At 44.3% G+C, this 20,539-nt stretch overlaps 1 protein-coding gene across 1 annotated transcript in view; it reads left to right on the top strand.

The window, feature by feature from the left end:
• The window catches only part of SPRED2 (sprouty related EVH1 domain containing 2), a 291,471-nt gene that overhangs the window by 196,411 nt on the left and 74,521 nt on the right, over window positions 1-20,539 (top strand). The window contains exon 4 of the mRNA XM_030196364.1: window positions 974-1,038. Within this exon, the coding sequence (XP_030052224.1) occupies window positions 974-1,038 (65 nt within the window). The remainder of the gene's footprint in view (window positions 1-973; window positions 1,039-20,539) is intronic.

Raw genomic sequence — 20,539 nt, 5'->3', positions numbered from 1 at the left:
TGCAGATCCAGGTAGTAGGTGAACTGTAGGATCACCATTCCCTGCATTAGTTAACACATACCTCTGTTTAATCTAAATAAGGCCCACTATCCCAACCTTTTTTTTTTTCACCAAGTCAAATAAAGGGTATCGTGTATGCATATATCATTTTTTTTAATTGGCAATTTTACATGTCTACCTCTTATTTCAGCAGTTCAGCACTCATAATTTTAGTGGTAAGAGCACACTCGGGGCAGTGAACCCCATTACCCAGTGAAGACATATTTTCTCAACAGCATACAAAAAATTATTCGTATTGCTAGAGTTTAGTCTCCACACATTATCCTCTTGTGTAAAAATTGGCAGAAACACTCTACAACTATTAAAAAAAAAAAAAAAAAACATTTAACAGCTTCAAGATCTTTGGGAGCACACTACCTCAGTGCTGCAGAAAGCGATGACCTTATTTTAGTGGCTTTTGTGGTGGAATTGTATGTGCTGTACCCTACTTTCAAGGAACAGTGATTATCACATAAATCCTATTTATATATAGTTGTTTGAAAAGATCTCTTGCACAAAATAATGCTGGTGGATAAATGACTAAAGACTGCTATAAATATGCAGTTATAGAAAAATTGGGACATGATTATAACAAGATTTAACGCAGTAAATGAGTGCTATGGTTCAGCATCAAGTGAAGTTGCTGCATTTGTTAAGCATGGAAAATATTTATATGAATTATCATCATTATGAGTAATTTGAATAGTACAACTTTTTGGAATTATTATATGGCTGGAGTATAAGATTTTGTTTATATTTAAGCCTTCACGTTCCTTAAGACAAGAAAGAGATATTTTAGTAGAAGCATATGTTAACCGTTTACTGTTCCCTTTTATTGATTTTTTTTTAATCTTGTACCCCATGGTGCACGTTCTCAGACCTAATTAAAGTTCAACTCCAGAATAAAATACGTTTCATTTTTCTTGCATTCCAGGATCTACAACTTCCTCTTCTACAATCCATAATGAGGCTGAGGTTGGAGATGATGATGTGTTTACAGTGAGTATAGTTTTATTGTTTATTGCATGAATGATTAAAGCAGTAGTACTAGTTGGATTGCTGAGAAAAGCAGCTTGCCTGTTACTTAGTTCATTTCATTCTCGTTAAGAATTCTCAAAATTTTCTGTGCTGGGATATATAAAGGGGATGGGGTTGGTTGTGTTTTCATTTGTGTGCATCAAGATGTGTTTTGAGTAGTCTGTGCATTTGACTATGGCCTGTGTGAATCTTGTACACTGCTGAAAGCATTAGTGAATGGACAGTATTATGAAAGGCTACTTCCTTGTCATACTAGTCCAGACTAATAGGTTATGTCCACCTACCAGCAGATTGAGACAGAGAAAAAATTAGTTCTTGTGACTCGCCCCTTTAGGGTATCGTGCAGCCTGGAAGGTCCTGTATTTTTCTGTTGTCTCCAAGTGGATGGTTGGTGGCCTTTCCACCAGCTCCTGCCCCAGTTCCCACTGAGTGTCAGTCCAGCAGGGGGATTTCCTCTTGGAGGATATTTGCTCCTTTACTGTCAATAAACTTTGGATGTTGCTGGGTGACATCCAGTGGTGTCAGATCCTTATCTCCCCCACTCCTTTGCTATTCAGCACTCACTAAGGAGGTTTTTTTTGTTGTTGTTTTTTTGGGTTTTCTTTTTCCAAAGTCTACAGGCTGGTTAAAAAAAAAAAAACCTTCTGGTGTGAGTAGCATTTCCTTCACATAACAAATTTGTTTCTGTCAATGGGCTATTCCTCTTTGCCAGTAAGTACTACCTCCTGTTCCTTTTACTGTTTCAACTCCAACAGTGAAAATGGTCTGTATATGGAATTACTTCCAGTGAAGAAAAGAACACTAAAAGCACACTTCATCTTCAATGCTAAGTCTTGACTACAATCTTGGGGGTAGTAAAAGGAAATTTAAAGAAAAACACCCACAAACCTGAGATCTCCATGTTGAAGGCAGACCAAAGAGCCTTTAACTTTTTAATTCACTGATTAGAAGTGTATGTAATCCATGAATGCAGTTTTGATACTTCACAATTTTTTTTTTTTTTGTTTTCTAAACAATCTGTACCAACTTTCCAAAAGATGTCATGGGGAACAAGAGGAATTTGACACATGGCATTTTATTTTTTAAATAGGTGCTCTTATGCGCATGCACACAAGAAAGCTCTATTAGTTTTGTCTGGAATTTCTTGCATTATAAGTGTTCCTTCTTCCTGCACTTAAAAATGATTTTCTTGGGCCAGTCTGTAGTTTAGAGAGCTCAATTTGTCATGTTTTCAGGATATCTCAGGTTAATGTGCATAGAAAGAAGTTAATATGCATGCAAATCATTATATATATATATATATATATATATATATATATATATACACACACACACACACATTAGGAATATCCTTAAAACATAGCCTGTTTTGAAGCCCTTGAGAAATAAATTTGGGCACTTCTACTGTAATTTGATTCCTGGGGGTTTGGGATGGTGTGGAGATGCTTCTGATTATATTGGGGAATCCTAGTCTGTTTAGCAGCCGTATCTAAAGGATGAGATTTAGGATCCTCGGTTTTTGGCCTACAAAAAACTATGGCTTGGATAGATGGGTTGTAAGGGGTGAGGGAAGAGACAAAATGCTGAAAATTCACCCTGGTGGCTGCAAAATTAAGCCCCTAATTGAGATAGGTTCTAGTTGAAGCAAGAGAGCCACCAGACAAAACACAAATCTTCTCTTTTTACTCCATTGTGTTTGTGCAAAGCCTATTCTTTACATGATGATTGCATGAGGTTCTGGCCCAGAACAGGATAGCAATGTATGTATTATTTAGATTCATAATGATGGCAGTGACTAGTTGATGGACCTATTAACTACCAGTGTTTAAAATTAAAAATCAGAATGAAACTGGACTGTGGAATGGATCTTTAATGCTTTTGTTCTAAATGCTCACTGAATTGTTTTAAAGTAAGTTTACTTACATAGTTGCTTTTAAAGATTATATTACATTTGGCATTGTATCCAAGCAGTCCAGTTGCAAACCTGGGAACTGCAAACTTTTCAACTTAAGTTTATTTATTTATTTATTACATTTGTATCCCACATTTTCCCACCTATTTGTAGGCTCAATGTGATTACAAACTGCAGTGTTAACAAATACAAGGTGGATAGTTTGTTTAAATGGTGTGGTTCACCCACACTAGGGGATCGAGCAACTGAAGATTTTGTGTTATGTCCTTTTCATGTGTTAGTGATGTTGTGTTTCTGTGGTCGGGAGCTATGTTGGTTCTGTTGGGTATGCCTTTCTAAAAAGGTGAGTTTTTAGGTTTCTTCGAAAGTTTAGATGGTTCATGGTTTTTCAGGTCTTTTGGCAATGCATTCCATTAATAATGCTACACTGGCCAGGTTCGGGTGTTCTGTGAGGTCCCATTCTGTTTGCAAATTTTGCAAGTTTATTTGCCATAATTTAAACAGTATTACAGCCCCCCCTGCTGTACACAGATACCATCCATATTTTTCCCAGCACCATCCAGCCCCTCTCCATGCACCCACACACCATCCATAGTACTTTTCCCCAGCCTTTCCTGCCCACCCTCCCCACACACACACATACGCCATCCAGTTTTTTCACAGCCCCTGCCTGCAGCATACAAACTCACCAGGGAGCTAGGAGTTGCATCAGAAGTACTCCTTTGTGGCAGGAAAGAACCCGACGCTTTCCTGGCCACTGCCGCTGCTTCTTGCAAATGGCTGCCAAGACTTCCTGAGGCAGTCTTATGAGATTACTGCTTGAAGTCTCGGTGGCCATTTTGAAGAAGCAGAGTACTGACCAGAGAGTGGTGGTAGTGGGCAGGAAAGAGTGGGGTTCTTTCTTGCCCCAGAAGAGGCCACTAAACTGCCAAGGAGTGTTAAGGTAGGCCTAGGGAGGGCCCACCAAGGCTTGAGAGAGCCGACTAGCCTTCACTCCTTTTTTCACCACAGCTTTACCACGGACTAAAGGGGATCATTTATGCTCAAAAAGGCTGAATCCTGCCTGGCTGGGGAGTTCTAAGCTGTAAAGATCAGCATAAAGAGAGCCTGGTCAGAGGCTTCCTGCAATATTCTGACCAGATTCTCTTGCATTTTTCTTGTCTCTGTTCTTTTGTTAAAGTTTCTGAGAGACAAACAGCAGCAGGCTGGGTTAAAAGGTGACTTCCTGTGCTTCAAAGCAAAACTATCATTAGCAGCTGCTTCCCAACTACCTGTCACAGTGATTATAGAATCCTGGGTAGAGGGGAAGGGGGTTGGGTCACTTAGAAGCTGAAGCTGGAATGGTATTCTGATTTTCTTCTGCAGTTTAGCAAGTTTCTCTGGCACATTGTGAGTATATGATATTTAGGCCTTTGTGGTTTTAAGTGGTGATTACTGGATTACTTTTCAGCGCTTGCCTGGTAATCCAAACTTGCCATGCCAGCTTTTCCTTGAACTGTTCTAGCATGCTTTTTAAACTAGTAGTTAAAGAAATCATGAAGAACTGGGTTTCAGAACAGCTGCACATTTTCAGGCAAGTGTAGCAAAATTCAGGAGGTCTGTGTGCAGAGAGAAGTTTAGCGCACACAAAAAAACTGCATAGGTATTGGTCTCTGCTCATTTAAATCCAGTGGTAATTAAGGCATTAGCTATTAAACCTGAATGCAAAGAAGTTTTGCACATAATCCAAAGGCTTTATGCATGGTTTTCTGAGAAGGAGTAAAGTGGTCAATTTTTCCGTCACTAATATTAGGTCACTTTTCTCTCTAATGGGTTACTTTTCCGCTACTAGCATAAGTGAGGATTTTGTGACAGTTTCTTGAGTCAGCATGAATTAACACACAACGCTTTTTTGTTTGTTTGTTTGTTTTATTGAAGAGGGTCTCGCCAGTCTAGAATGAAATTATTAATGGTAGGGTATGAGGAACTGAGGTGATCAAGTCCCTGTGTCTGGTATTAAGAAAGGAAATGCTGTAGTTGTAAAATGATGGCAGTGTGTGCAGTTGCACAGATTTGCATAACATCATAACAATAAAATTTATATGCAGAGTATACATTTGGCATTCCCCAGATACGCATAACCTGATATTCACATATTGTGGTATATGTGCATGCAATACTCCTCCAAGTCCAGGTGCAATCTCTATGCAAAATATCAGTTGTACTATGACACACTAAAATGTACACTTCCTTAGTGCAGGCAGCAGGTGAATCCATCAACTGGTGGGTTGTATCCGTCTACCAGCAGGTGGAGATAGAGATCACTGACTTCAGTGAGTGGTATTGGACTACCAGCCCCTCTGTAAGCTAGTATATCTCTATCTCCAGCAGGTGGTGGATGTCTCCTTACCAGCTCCTGAATTTTCTGCTTTGGGGACTCCTCCTGGGCTGCTGTTTGATAGCCAGTTGAGTGTGGGGGCGGTTGGCACTGGTGTCATCCTTGGCGGCATACCTCTTTTGGGGGTCCCTGCCTTACCCCGTGTCCCACGTTGGTCTCCCTGGTCTGCTTGCTTTCCTCTGTAACCTTCCTCACCTTAAAAAAAAAAAAAAAGAGATCCGCAGCGGGGCTTTGTGTAGCGGGCTGCTCCAAGTCTGCCGGCTGATGCGGCCGTAGGAGAGCCTTCGGCTTCCCGCGCTGAGAGCACTGCTCTGCGTGCCATTTTGTCTCTCCCCGCCAACGCGGCTCCCGCCAGTCAGCTGATGGCAGTTTCAGAGCCATTGCTGACGCCTGAGTCAGAGAGACTTCCTTCAGCTTCTCCACGCTTTTAGGATGCCTGTTTCGTTTCTGGGGGCTCTGGGGATCCGTTTTTGCCAGAATTTGTTTTGTTGTTGCACCAAGCTTTCCTTTTAAAGAAAGCTGCCTCTCAGCCTGTTACTCAGACTCCTGTGCTCCCTGTTCATTCCTCGTAGGCAGGATTGTTATCTGCTCAGGACTCTCTCCCTTCTAAGAGGAGGAGAACTGCTTCTATTGCTGTGGGAGTTTCTTTGGGACCTGGGTCCTCTTTGCCCTCCTTTGCTGCGCTGTCAGGGGACTCCGTCCTTCTAGGACAGAAGATTTTGAGGAAGGGGAATTGAAACAGGAAGAGCCTGATGACCCTACCGCTGTGCTGGTTTTTCATAAGGATGAGCTTGCTTCGCTGATTTCGAATGCGTTGGCGGCTTTGGACATTGCTGATCCAGAGTCTGCGTCCTCCTCTTCGGTCAATCTTAAGATGGCCAGTACCCGTAAGCCTTCTAAGGTATTCCCAGTTCATGAGGCTATTCAGGAGCTCATTTCTGCTCAATGGTCTGATCCTGAGGGGAGGTTTAAGGTGGCCAAGGCAATGTCTCGCCTTTATCCGGTGGTTTCGGATCAGGCGGACAAGTATGTTCTTCCTACTGTGGATGCCTTAGTGACGGCTGTTACCAAAAAGACAATTCTTCCAGTTGAAGGAGGGGTTGTGTTGAAGGATACGCAGGACCCTCACCTAGAGGCTTTTTTAAAGCGTTCTTTTGAGGTGTCTGCTTTGGCTCTTCAAGCATCTATTTGTAGTTCACATTCAGCCAGGGCATGCCTTAGTTGGCTTCATTAGGTGCAAGAGCAAGACCTTATGATTTGGTTCGTTCATCAGCTAAGCTTATGGCTCTGGTGGTGTCTTCTCGCCGATTGCTGTGGTTGCGCCATTGGTCGGCGGATTTGGCCTCTAAGCAGCGACTTACTAGGCTTCCTTTCCGAGGTAGACTACTCTTTGGAGAGGATTTAGAGAAGATTGTCAAGGATTTGGGTGACTCAAAGGGTCAGCGCCTCCCTGAGGATAGAGCTCGGTCTACTGCGATACCCTCTTCTAATTCTTCTTCAGCTCAGTCTAGGTTCAAAGAGGTACGACGTTATCGTCCTGGTCGGTCGGTTCCTAACTTTCAGCGGAGCCGTTTCCAGCAGCGTTCTTCCTTTTGCAATGATAAACGCTCGGTAGCCTCCTCTTCACGACCCGGGCCTGCAGGACGTCCTTCACAATGATGGGGCGCGCAGGCTCACTCTTCCATTTCAAAGATTGGAGGTCGGCTGACCTTGTTTTTCGAAGAGTGGGGCCAACGTTACCTCAGACCTTTGGGTTCTGGATATTATCAGAGACGGTTACAAGCTAGAGTTTTCTTCTCCCGTAGGCGACTTTTTCTTGGAATCCCGTTGTGTATCTTCTGCCAAGCGGGTAGCTCTGCAAGAGACTATCTGTTCCCTCCTGGATCTCAGGGCGATTGTTCCTGTTCCACCTTCCGAGGTTCGGACGGGTCGTTATTCCATTTATTTTGTGGTGCCTCGAAAGGGAGGTTCCTTTCAGCCCATTCTCGATCTCTGCAAGGTAAATCAGTTCTTGAGGGTGCGTCATTTCCGCATGGAAACTTTGCGGTCTGTGGTGGCAGCGATTCAGCCAGGAGAGTTTCTCACAGCTTTGGACCTCAAGGAGGCCTATCTGCACATTCCTATTTGGCAGCCACATCAAAGATTACTCCGATTTGCCATTCTAGGACATCATTTCCAGTTCGGGCGCTTCCCTTTGGTCTTGCTACAGCTCCTCGGACTTTCTCCAAGGTCATGGTGGTTGTGGTAGCGTCTTTAAGAAAGGAAGGGATCAGAGTTCATTCAAACTTGGACGACTGGTTAATTTGGGCCGATTCGGCTCGAGAAAGCCGCAGGGCTACCAACAGAGTCATTTGTCTGTTGCAGTCGTTGGGCTGGGTGATAAATCTGCCCATGAGTCAGCTGGTGCCTTCTGTACAGCTAGAATACCTGGGAGTTCGCTTCAACATGGCGTTGGGGCGTGTCTTTCTTCCGGAGGAGCAGGTTCTCAAGCTCCATTCTCAGGTATCTGAACTTCTTCGGTTGTCCAGTTCTCGAGTGTGGGATTATGTTCAGCTTCTCGATTCCATGGCTGCAACCTTGGAGGTGATCCCTTGGGCCAGAGCTCACATGAGACCACGTCAGTCTTCCCTTCTGTGCAGGTGATCTCCGATTCTCAGGATTATCAGCGCAGACTCCCTTGGCTTGCCAGGGCGAAGCGCAGCTTTACGTGGTGGTGCCACGGTCCTCATTTGCAGAAGGGTGTTTCTCTGGCAATTCCTCAGTGGATTGTAGTGGTCACAGATGCCAGCCTGGTGGGTTGGGGAGCTCTTTGCAACGGTGTGCCCAGAGGACATGGTCATCGACCGAGGCCGGTTGGCTGATCAATCGCCTGGAACTCGGAGCAGTTTTCTATGCCCTCCTGCAGTTTCAGTCTTTCGTGGAGGGGAAGCAGGTCCAAGTTTTTTCGGACAACACGACGGCGGTAGCCTATATCAATCGTCAGGGCGGCACTCGGAGTTTGGCTCTGGCGACAGAAGCAGCTCAACTTCTTCGATGGGCGGAGACTCATCTGGAATGTCTGTCAGCGGCTCACATTGCGGGGAGCAGCAATGTTCAGGCAGATTTTCTCAGCTGACACATTCTGGATCCGGCCGAATGGGAGTTGGCAGAGGAAGTGTTTCAGTTGATATGTCAGACTTGGGGGACGCCGACGATAGATCTCATGGCGACCCAGAGCAATGCCAAGGCAGCTTGGTTCTTCAGCAGAAAGAAGGAGCCCAAATCTGCAGGGCTGGACGCTCTTCTTCAACAGTGGCCGGTCAGTGGTCTTCTCTATGTGTTTCCTCTTTGGCCCTTAATCGGGCAAATTCTTCTGCGGATTGCTATGCACCCGGGTTGGGTCGTTCTGGTGCCACCAGATTGGCCTCGGCGTCCTTGGTATGCGGACCTAGTTCGTCTTCTAGAGGAACAGCCATTGAGGCTTCCAGTTCTACCCGGCCTTCTTCATCAGGGTCCAGTAATCATGGAGGATCCCTGCCACTATGGTCTTAGGGCCTGACTATTGAGAGGTCACGTTTGAGGAAAAGGGCTATTCTGATGTGGTTATAGCTACTCTTTTGCAGGCTCGTAAGCGATCCACTCCCACAGCTTACGCCCGTGTTTGGCGCACCTTCATGGCCTGGTGTAACGAGCGTGCGTGGTCTCTTTTTCAGGCTTCAGTACCTCGGCTCTTGGCTTTTTTGCAAGACGGATTACGAAAGGTCTAGCCTATAACTCACTCCAAGTGCAAGTAGCAGCCCTGGCGTGTTTTCGGGGTAGAGTGTCAGGCTCCCCTTTGGTGGCGCATCAGACGTGGTTCGTTTTTTGCGGGGGGGGGGGGGGCTCTACATCTGCGCCCTCCTTTACGTCAGCCCTGTCCGGCTTGGAACCTTAATTTAGTTCTTAAGGCGTTGCAGAATTCTCCTTTTGAGCCTTTGCGTACGGTTTCTGATAAGGATCTTGCCTTAAAGGCAGTATTTTTAGTAGCTATTGCTTTGGCGCGGAGGATTTCCGAGATTCAAGCCCTCTCTTGTTGAGACCCTTTTCTACAGTTCTCAGAAGCGGGAGTCACGTTGCACACTGTGCCTTCCTTTTTGCCGAAGGTTACCTCGGTTTTTCATCTCAATCAGCCTCTTTTTTTCTGCCTTCCTTTCGGGAGGAGGATTTTCCAGGGACGTTTCGGAAGCTTCATTTTTTGGATGTGCGTCGCATCCTCCTACGATACTTGGAGATGTCTAATGCTTTTAGACGCACACACCATTTGTTCTTGTTTTTTGTTCTCGTCGAGGCCTAGCAGCTTCCAAGCCAACTATTGCTAGATGGCTTAAAGAGGCTATTTCCTCGGCGTACTTGTTGGCTGGTTGGATTGCGCCTATGCCTTTGTGGGCGCATTCCATTAGGGCGCAAGTGGCTTCGTGGGCGGAGTCATCAGTTTTGTCTTTGCAGGAGATCTGTTGGGCAGCTACTTGGTCTTCTGTTCACTCTTTTTCCAAGCATTATAGAGTGGATGTGGCATCCAGTTCCGATGCTGCTTTTGGGTCAGCGGTTTTGACTAGTGGGGCGACGGGTTCCCTCCCTGTTTAGATACTGCTTTGGTACATCCCACCAGTTGATGGATTCATCTGCTGCCTGCGCTAAGGAAGGTAAAATTATGTCTTACCTGATAATTTTCTTTCCTTTAGCTGCAGCAGATGACTCCAGTATCCCTCCCTGGCTTACCGTCGCATTTTTGATCTGTTCTCTCGGGGAAGTTGTTGTTCCTTTCTGTTCCACTTGTTTTTCTGTTTTCCAGTTACCATGACAGTTATACAGTTGGAAGCAATTTTATCTTCAATTCGTTATGAATGTTCTGATGTTGTTTCTTTATTGGTGAGGAAGGTTTTCTGATTGTTTGGAGCTACTCTTGCTTTGTGATGAGACATATACTAGCTTACAGAGGGGCTGGTAGTCCAATACCACTAACTGAAGTCAGTGATCTCTATCTCCACCTGCTGGTAGACGGATACAACCCACCAGTTGATGGATTCATCTGCTGCAGCTAAAGGAAAGAAAATTATCAGGTAAGACATCATTTTACCATATAACGATGGCATTTGGTATGTTCTCCTGACTTTTTCCACATTTTTGTATACAGATTTTTTTTCAATGATTGTTTACTGCATCAGGCATAAATTTTTGGTTACTTGTGTATTAGGAAACGTCAGCCTACTACTTTCTCTCTGCAAGGGGCCAACGTATGCATACTTTCCCAACACCCATGTACTTGAAAATTGGGCCTAATAACATAAGATATCAATACAGCCACTTCTGTTTGCATATAGTTTGGGTGTATGCAGTTCAATGTAGTGCAGCGTTTCAAACTCACAGGGGTACTACAGAGGGAGCTGGGAGATGCACGCAGGAAGGTTGAGGAGGCAGAAGGCTGCAAGGGAGCAGTTAAACCTGCCCCCACCACCACCACCGGAAGATGAGGAGCAACAGTAGAAAGGTTCCCGGCAGCAATTCCCACACGCTGCCTGACGCTAACCTGGGGGAAGGACGCAGCAGAGAGGAGGCTTCTAGGTTAGTGGCAGGTAGCATGTGGGAATCGCTGCTGTTGCCAGGGACCCGTTGAAGCAAGAGGGATTGTTGTGGGTGGGAGGAAGGGAGGGAAAAGGACAGAAGTGTTGGGGAGGAAGGGAGAGATGCAGCAAAGGGGTGATGAGAGGGAGGGGCCAAATTGTTGGGGAGAAGGGAGAGATGCAGCAAAGGAGTTGTAAGGGAAGGAGAGATGCATGGGAGGAGAGGGGCAGAATTGTTGTGAGGGAAGGGAGAGATGCAGCAAAGGGGTGGTAAGGAGTGAGAAAAAGAAAATATCTGGTATATAGGGGTGAGAGGGTGGGAGATGCATGGAGTGGGCTGAGAGAGGGAGAATGTTGGACATAGGGATGGAGGGGTGGAAAGGAGAGATACTGCATGAGATAATTGGGCCTGGGGCACGAGGGAGAGAGGTGGTGGACAGTGGGAGAATGGAGTAGATGCTGGATGGAGGGGGAGTGAAGGAGGCAGACATTGGCTGGAAAGGGGGAAAATAAGGAAGTGGGAATGCCAGCATCAGTGGCTGAAGCATTCCACAAATTTGCTCTGGAGCTGGCAGTGGACTTCTTCAGCTGGTAGGGCTTGGGCATCCCTGTCAGCAAAGATAGGAATCAATATTGTTAGCGAGGGGGAGGGGGGAAGAAATGTGTACACTAGGGGTGCTGTGACCTGAGAAAAGTTGGGAACCACTGGTTTAGTGCATAGGTTTTCATGCATCATGACCTATGATGTCTGTTGCATGTCACTAGTATGAAATCTATTGACCTCTAACCTTCAATTTGTAATTAATATATACTGTTAAATGACAAAATAGTTCCATTCTTTTCTTACAGTATCAATGGAAAGACTCTTTGTTGATCATCAATTCACCTTCCAGGTTTATTTGATAATGGTAGACTGAAGTGTAAAATTAACTATAGGACACTGTATTGTATAACATGGAAATATTTTCAGTCAGTTTGTTGCAGACATTCAGCTTTGGAAGCATGTGCATTTTTTGCAGTGATAGTCATTTAAGAGGCCCAGACCAAACATATTCCACTAATTAGAAAAGAAAGACGGAACTCCAAAAGACAGCCGGCCTGGTTGAAAAGTGAGGTGAAGGAAGCTATTAGGGCTAAAAGAAATGCCTTCAGAAAATGGAGGAAGGAACCGTCTGAAAATAACAAGAAGCAGCATAAGGAGTGTCAAAGCAAATGCAAGGCGCAGATAAAGAAGGCAAAGAGGGATTACGAAAAAAAAGATAGCATTAGAGGCAAAAAAAACATAGTAAATATTTTTTTCGATATATTCAAAGCAGGAAGCTGGCAAAAGAATCGGTTGGGCCGCTGGATGACCGAGGGGTAAAAGGGGCAATCAAGGAAGACAAAGACGTAGCGGAGAGATTGAAATGAATTCTTTGCTTTGGTCTTCACCGAGGAAGATTTGGGTGAGATACCGGTGTCGGAAATGATATTTCAAGCGGACGAGTCGGAGAACTTACTGACATCACGGTAAACCTGGAGGACGTAATGGGGGCAGTTCAGCAAACTGAAGAGTAGCAAATCTCCTGGACCGGATGGTATTCGTCCTAGAGTACTGATAGAACTGAAAAATGAGCTTGCGGAGCTACTGCTAGTGATATGCAATTTATCCTTAAAATCGAGCGTGGTACCGGAAGATGGAGGGTGGCCAATGTAACGCCCATTTTTAAAAAAGGTTCCAGGGGAGATCCGGGAAATTATAGACCGGTGAGTCTGACTTCGGTGCCGGGGAAAAAATGGTAGAGGCTATTATTAAAAACAAAATTACAGAGCACATCCAAGGACATGGATTACTGAGACCGAGTCAGCATGGCTTTGTGTGGGGAAATCTTGCCTGACCAATTTACTTCAATTCTTTGAAGGTGTAAACAAACATGTGGACAAAGGGGAGCCGGTTGATATTGTGTATCTGGATTTTCAAAAGGCGTTTGACAAGGTACCTCATGAAAGGCTACAGAGGAAATTGGAGGGTCATGGGATAGGAGGAAAAGTCCTATTGTGGATTAAAAACTGGTTGAAGGATAGGAAACAAGAGAGTGGGGTTAAATGGGCAGTATTCACAATGGAGAAAGTTAGTTAGTGGGGTTCCTCAGGGGTCAGTGCTAGGACCCTGCTTAATCTCAGGGTCCCCCGCCAGTCTCTAGTTCCTGATGCAGGAGGTATTGAGTACTGGAAAAGAGGGCACTTAAAGCCTGCAGAATCCAACATGAAAAACGTTTTGATTTGGTATCAAGCATGGTAGGGATTCAGCTTTAGATGCGGAACTTGCATTGGTGCACCCGATGGTGACACCGATGCAACATTGGAATGTCCAAAATTGGACTGTACACTGAGACTATGTAGGACTCTATGTCCTCCCTGTCTGTGCCATGTGCATCAAGGGACATTCAGTGTAAAAACCCTAGGAAGCATCACCATCGTTCTACATCCAGGCACTCTGCCAACACCTCCCCTGCATCGACATCCTTGATGCACGGGAAGCATCCATGTTGTAGTGACCGCTGTCCTTCTCTACAACTTATTTCTCAGTGAGAGCCACTGAGGTCCTCAATCTCCTAGCCTGCACAGGGTATACTTCAGACATCGCTTTCTCAGCCGGCTCTACTGGAGGAAGTCCAGGCTATGCTCAAACAAGAGCTGTTAGGGCTACTGCATATGCTGTCTGTTCAGGCTTACAGGGTGCTTGCGCCAGCCTCAGCCCAGCCCGTTTATACATAAGAGACAGTTGTGGGAGAGGTTCCGACCATCGAGAGTACCACAAATCCAACTGTTGCGTGTATCGGCAGAGGGACCGTCTCCAGATTCAGACTTATCTGCCTCGACGCTCTTCCACGCAGAGACGATACTCTAGTCAACACACTCTTCATGTACTACCCCCCCCCCCCAAGAGGTGTACTTTCAAGAGTCATACTTAGACCTCTCCTGGGAGACAGATCAGGGACCCTCAGGACCCTCCTCCACTGGAGAGCCATAAGTCTCCTCCAGAAAGTATATCCTTTCTGGCTTTGTCCATGAGATGGCCCAAGCTATACCTTTAAATTAGAGACGGAGGGGGAACCTCATTCAGAGCTTTTTGATTAAAAACAGGGAGACTCGACTAACAGTCAAGTTGCTCCAGAAAATTATACAATGTACAGGATACAGAAATGCATTGGGTTTGAAAAAACTCAGTTACACCATCATTTTTCTTATGGAATCTGCCTTAAACTCATATTCACAGTGCGAGATCTCATGCTCCTCCTCTAGGCAGAGAAGCTAGAACATTAGACTGTTTTGGCAGGAAAACATTTCAGGCCTACTACTACTATTATTTTTATAGCGCTACTTGACGTAAGCCAGCGCTGAACACTTTATATGCAGGTACCTTTCTCTGTCCCTAGAGGGCTCACAGTCTATGTTTTTTGTACCTATAGCAATAGAGGGTTAATTTGACTTGCCCAAGGTCACAAGAGCTGCAGTGGGAATCAAATCCAGGTCACCAGGCTCAAAGCCCACTACAATAACTATTAGCTATTCTACTATTCTAACCACCGCATACTAGATTATCAACTAACACAATTTACTTAGGACTCTTATACAAAAAGTACTGTCTACTTTGCAGACTCCCCTTACTCCTGTAAAAGCTGCTGCATTCGTCACAATTCACATGAAATTTCTAGTTTGTCGTAAATATCTAGCACAGCAGGCCCAAATTTCTTCTTGCATATCCGCCTTGGGAGTACCAGAGAGACATCTTTCCTGGTCTATAGTTTCCGACCTTGAAGCTGCCATCCAGGAGCATATGCCAAATGCCTTTTGTCGGGGAGATAACTTATTCGGGACAAGTTGAGGAAGTAGCTGACCCAATTTTTAAAAAATTAATTATTAAAACTCTGTCTAGGCCACAGGACTAATGTCGCCACTTCTAGAAGATTTGTAGGAAGATTTTGATGCTCTAATATACGTCTAAGTGTCTTTACTACTACCTACTCCACCTCAAGGGACTATGCCCCAGCGCTCCGTCCTGAGGGCAGCAATGGGGGACAAAATTCACAGACCCCTTCTCAATCTAAACAACCTAGTTTTTTTACTCCTTCCTAGAGAGCATTGCCATGTCCAGTTGTCCATGCCAGTCAACCTACCAATAGGAGCCAAGCTAATCCTCTTTCAACGGAGGGTGACCACTTGTCACTTCAGACCGTTGGGTACTACAAATCATCCAGCATGGTTATGCTCTGCATTGGGGGGAAAAAAAGACCTCCCAACCACCCACCAAGGAGCCTTGTTTCAACTCCCCTCCAAAAGGTAGTACTTTGAGAGGACCTTTCTGCCTCCTCTGACAGAATGCAATACAACCAGTTCCTACACTGGAGAGGGGTCAAGGGTTTTACTCCAGGTACTTTCTCATACCAAAAAAGACGAGGGGAGGGGAGTGGTATGACCAATTCTGTACGAGATTTAAACATTCCTACTCAAGGAAAAAATTTGCATGGTTTCCCCAGGATCACTTCTCCATAATCCAACTCAATGAATGACTTTTGCTCTCTCGATCTAAAGGAGGCATACACCGCATACCTATTCTCCCAGCCCACAGAAAGTTCCTGTGCTTCACTGTGGGACTGTGCATTATCAGTACAAGGTGTTGCCATTCGGCTTGGCTTCAGCTCCTCAAGTCTTCAGAAAATGCCTGGTAGTGGTAGCTGCATTGCTCCACCAGTGGGACATACACATCTTCCCCTACCTCAACGACTGGTTAATCAAGGCAGCCTTCCAAGAAATGGCAGAGACTTTAGTCCTGTCCACCTTAAGTCTCCTGGAACTTCAGTGCATGGAAATCTGTTTTTCAATATCAGGACCACAAATTTGGAACAGACTTCCAGGTTGCCTGATGTAGTAGTAGAGTTCAATTTGTTAAATTATTGAAAACTTACCTATTTGAACACGCTTGGAATTAATATTATTTGTTGATTAGCTGGAATACTATATTTTATGTATGTTTTATTTTAATTGTGTATGTTGATTTGTTACCTGCCTAGTTGTAGGCTGGTTAGTAATTTTTAAATAAATAAAATAAATACTCAGGGTCAAGCCTTCCTCCCTCAACCAAGAGCAGAAAACAATGTATCTCTCCACCCAGATATCCAGATCCACCCAAGTATGTGCATCAGATGCTCTGCCCATTTGCAGTCCATTTAACACCATTGGCTTGGGTCCACTGCATCAGCAGGCTGTCTCTTCTCGGTGATCTCAAGCCACAGGGTTTCTCTCAGCCCACATTCGAGTTACTCCACTGTTTCGCCACTCTCTACAATGGTGGATGATTCCCATGAATCTTACTTGGAGACTTCCGTTTTAACCCGTTCTACATCACCAAGGCCTCACCTCGGATATCGATGCCTCCATTGTATTGTGGGGTGCTCTTCTCAATGGTCTTCATACATAGGGCTCTGGGTCCCCACAGGAAAAACATTATATCAATCTCTTGGAATTACGAGTGGTCTAGAATGCCCTTAAAATTTTCCAAGATTGTATTCTGTATCGGATAATTCTCGTTTGCACGGTCAACCAGATAGCGATGGGAACAGGTTCTTACCACCTCTGTCACCAAGCAATCCAGATATGGACTTGGGCAGCTTCTTGAAACATCTGTATAAAGCGGTTTATCTAGCTAGCAAACAGAATGCTGTGGCAGACAAATTGAGCAGAGTCCTTCAGCTTCACGAATGGTCCTTCAGCATGCCTGTGTCTCATCGAATATTCCAACAGTGAGTGATCCCAGTGATAGACTTCTCAGAACAATGAGCTTCCCCACTTTTGTTCCATAATCTATGCTCCCAACTGTGTAGCCCCAGATGCCTTCCTGCTTCATTGGGGAGCAGATCTTCTATATGTCTTTCCTCCACTGCCTCATTGGGAAAACTCTTCTCCAGCTACGTTGAGAACAAGGGACCATGATCCTAATTGCTCCTTATTGGTCACATCAAATTTGGTTCCCTCTTCTCCTAGAGTTATCATGCAAGGAACAATTGAGATTAGATCCTTTCCCAACATTAATAACATAGAACGAGGGTTTGCTCCTCCATCCAGACCCTTGCTGTTATCCCTGACGGCTTGGTTTATGACAATATAAACTTACATTCCTTACATCTTGCCCATTATCTGCCAGTTTTCAGCAAGCTACTAAACGTTTGACTCTATAAGATTGCATTAGATCATAAGCTTAAGACAGTTTATCTCTCAAGCCATGCCCCTCTACCATTAAATTGTTCAGGAGTTGCGTAGTGGTTACAGCTGCAGACTGAGAACAAGGTCAAAAAAGTCAGGACTCAAATCCTGCTTCTCCCACTGACATTCCTTGTGATGTTGGCCAGGTGACTTAACCACTATTACCTCAAATATAACTTAGATTTTAAGGCTCATGGGTTAGAACTTACCCTTAGGGGTCAATTCAGAAAGCTACTGCAGGCAGAAGCATGCGGTTAACCAGCAGTTTATATGCTCATTACTGGCTGCTGGATTTAGAAAGGGTTTTCAACATTGAAGTTAACTCGCAGTAGACATCTGCACATAGCGTATTCAGAGGTATGGTAAGAAGCCTTTTGCTTAACACACAACAATACAGAGCTATGTGCTGATGTGTTGTGCTCACACAGTAGACCAGAAATCTACTGCCAGGTCTGAGGCGGCATAGAAAGAAAAGAGGCATCCCCTCCTCCCCAAAACCCTGACCCTCCTGATACAACTATCTGCATGGGTCCTTGGGTTCTTGTAACTCTCCAGGCTTCTCAGACACCACCTACCCAGGGTATACCTGGAAAAGAGGGAGGAGCAATGACCACTCAACTCCTCCCTCTGTTGCTGCCATCTTGGGAAATTATGGTACCTTATCCCCTTCATTGCATCCTGGGAGTGGAGTTAGTCTGCTAAATAAGATAATTTTTTCCTTACTGGTAGTCTGGATGGAGACTATCAAATAAGGGATGCATTATTTGGCAGGCTGACCCTGCTCAATGCATCCCATTTTCCAAGGTGGTGATGCTCTCATAAGTACATAATTACATAAGTAATGCCACACTGGGAAAAGACCAAGGGTCCATCGAGCCCAGCATCCTATCCACGACAGCGGCCAATCCAGGCCAAGGGCACCTGGTGAGCTTCCCAAATGTACATTCTATACATGTTATTCCTGGAATTGTGGATTTTTCCCAAGTCCATTTAGTAGCGGTTTATGGACTTGTCCTTTAGGGGAAACCATCTAACCCCTTTTTAAACTCTGCCAAACTAACCGCCTTCACCACATTCTCCGGCAACGAATTCCAGAGTTTAATTACGCATTGGGTGAAGAAGCATTTTCTCCGATTTGTTTTAAATTTACTACATTGTAGTTTCATCGCTTGCCCCCTAGTCCTAGGGGGCATCACTTCTGCCTCTTTTCCAAATATGCCCAGGAGGAGGCATGGGAAAGGAATTGGGAGTGGAGAGTGTTATTAGATACTAGGGAATTTTTTTTTTAACTAGTGTGAAGAGAGTTTGAATCGGAGAGTGGGGGAAGCCACTAGACTACCAAGGATTTTGTTAGGGGCAGAGGGATTGGATCCAGTCAAGTTGGGGGGAGGAGGTTCATGATGACTGGAGATGACGGGTCAATGCAGAAAGCTGTCGCAGGGTACAGAGCCGGTGACTTTTTGTTTTTAGTCACCCTTCCTGTCAGTCCGTGAACCATTTGACATGGCTGTGAATTACTGCCACATTTTTAACGTGGCAGTAATTTGCAGGCTCATTGCTTACTGCATAGCCATGGAATTGTTTTGTTATTAATTTTGGGGTAGAAGCCACATGGCTTTCTGCATCAGCCCGTGAATCTGAATATGTGAATCAACTTGAGCTCAGGTTTGGACAAGTTGAGTTTTTAATTTGGTTATTTTATACAGCTATTAATTTTTTTCATAATCTTAATGACCTGAGGTATCTGGTCCCATCAGTATATGTTCACATAATTGTTGCATGTGCTAAAGTACTAGTATCTATTGTATTCACGTTCTAATAAAGTATTATACTGCTCTATTATGTTCTGTGAAAATAAAAGTATTTAATATAACTTTTATTTTTTGGCAAATAGCTTTATTTTTAGGTGCATAATTTTGTAAATTTTGGTGAATAGTTCCCTGGGGTGTAATTAAGGATATAGGCATCTTGGATGTAGCTCAATAGTGTATACAAGGGTCACTGAAAAAGGGAGATGGAGGGCATGGCACATAAAATCATTACCAGTACAGTTTGGGGTTTAATTCTCATTAAAATGTGTTCTCCATTTGCTGAAATATACATTACACCTTTATATTTCACACCCGCAGCTCAGTGGAGCATTTCCTAGCGTGGCAGAATTTCCTTTTGGCTGCATTGAAGTGCCCTCTTTAATAGCTATCTAAATGCTGCAGATCTTGGAGAGGGGGTGATTGGAGGATTATATATGTCACATACGGTCTATGATGCTGACATACTGAAAGAAAAGAAGTAGAAAAGTTTGTTTCATCTCTCTGTGGCACATGATTAATGTCTTTTTTGGTAGGCCATTAATTTAAAAGAAAAATGGAAAATCTGTCCTCTGTTCCTTATTTGGTCTCCAAGCCTGCTTTCTTGCTCTTGAGGGTGACACAGAGCTAGCCAGGCTCAGCCTGTAAACACTGTATTTGAGAAAGAGGCAGGGCTGGCAGGCTGACAAGAGGATGATGGACAGCTTCCTGTTAGCACAGTAAAAAGGATTAGGGAATTGCCTTTCAGCATAGAACATAGCAGCCTTAGTGAAGCCTGAAGAGAATGCTGAGGAGAAGTTGGATCTGGAATTACTGGATGGGACTGTGATTGGCCAAAGTATCCTAGCCTATGTATTTGAGAGAGAGGGGAAAAAAAGTGCCTCCCAGTGCTGACTTCGACCATCTGTCTTACTGGTGACAGGAAGGAGGCTGATACAGAACCGCAGGGCAAATGACTATTTAACCACTGCTATTCAGGAGAAAGGCTGTAATTTCCACAGGATATTTAAACATAGACAAATGTCTGGTTTGAGTCCTTTGTCTCCTGTAATTTGTGTAAAACTGATTTGATCTGTGTTGGGGGAGAAAGGAGCCTGACTTTAGTTCATGTCAAATCTATTTTGTAAAGTTATAGAATGGTTTGTGTATGTGATGCCTTTTCCAGGAGCAGCAGAAATACAATTTGATATTCTAATTTAGTTTTCAGGCCTTAGCTTTGAAAGTTAAGCAAATTCTGATTTCATAGTAAGTTTCTAGAATAGCCTTCTCTTAAAAGTACAAGAGTGTTTTGTCTACATGTGCAGCCCTTGCCTCTACTTAAGGGGAGGGTGGCCTCAAGACAAGTCAGAAAAATTTGTAAATGAGTGCCTGCCTCTTTAGAACAAGAAAAACAGCAAAATAAATACAAAGGGTTCTGTAGACGAGGAAATAAAATGCAGTGCCTAAACTTGAGTAAAGTTAAAAGCACAAGACAAAAACAAAGGAGTACACAAGGTAATCTTATATAACACAAGTATTTACGGTTTCGGCAAAATACAAAATA

This window comes from Microcaecilia unicolor, chromosome 3, assembly GCF_901765095.1.
Source record: "Microcaecilia unicolor chromosome 3, aMicUni1.1, whole genome shotgun sequence".
Taxonomy (NCBI): Eukaryota; Metazoa; Chordata; class Amphibia; order Gymnophiona; family Siphonopidae; genus Microcaecilia; species Microcaecilia unicolor.
The sequence above is the reverse complement of the archived record's forward strand: the minus strand, read 5'-3'. Positions and strand labels throughout refer to the sequence as shown.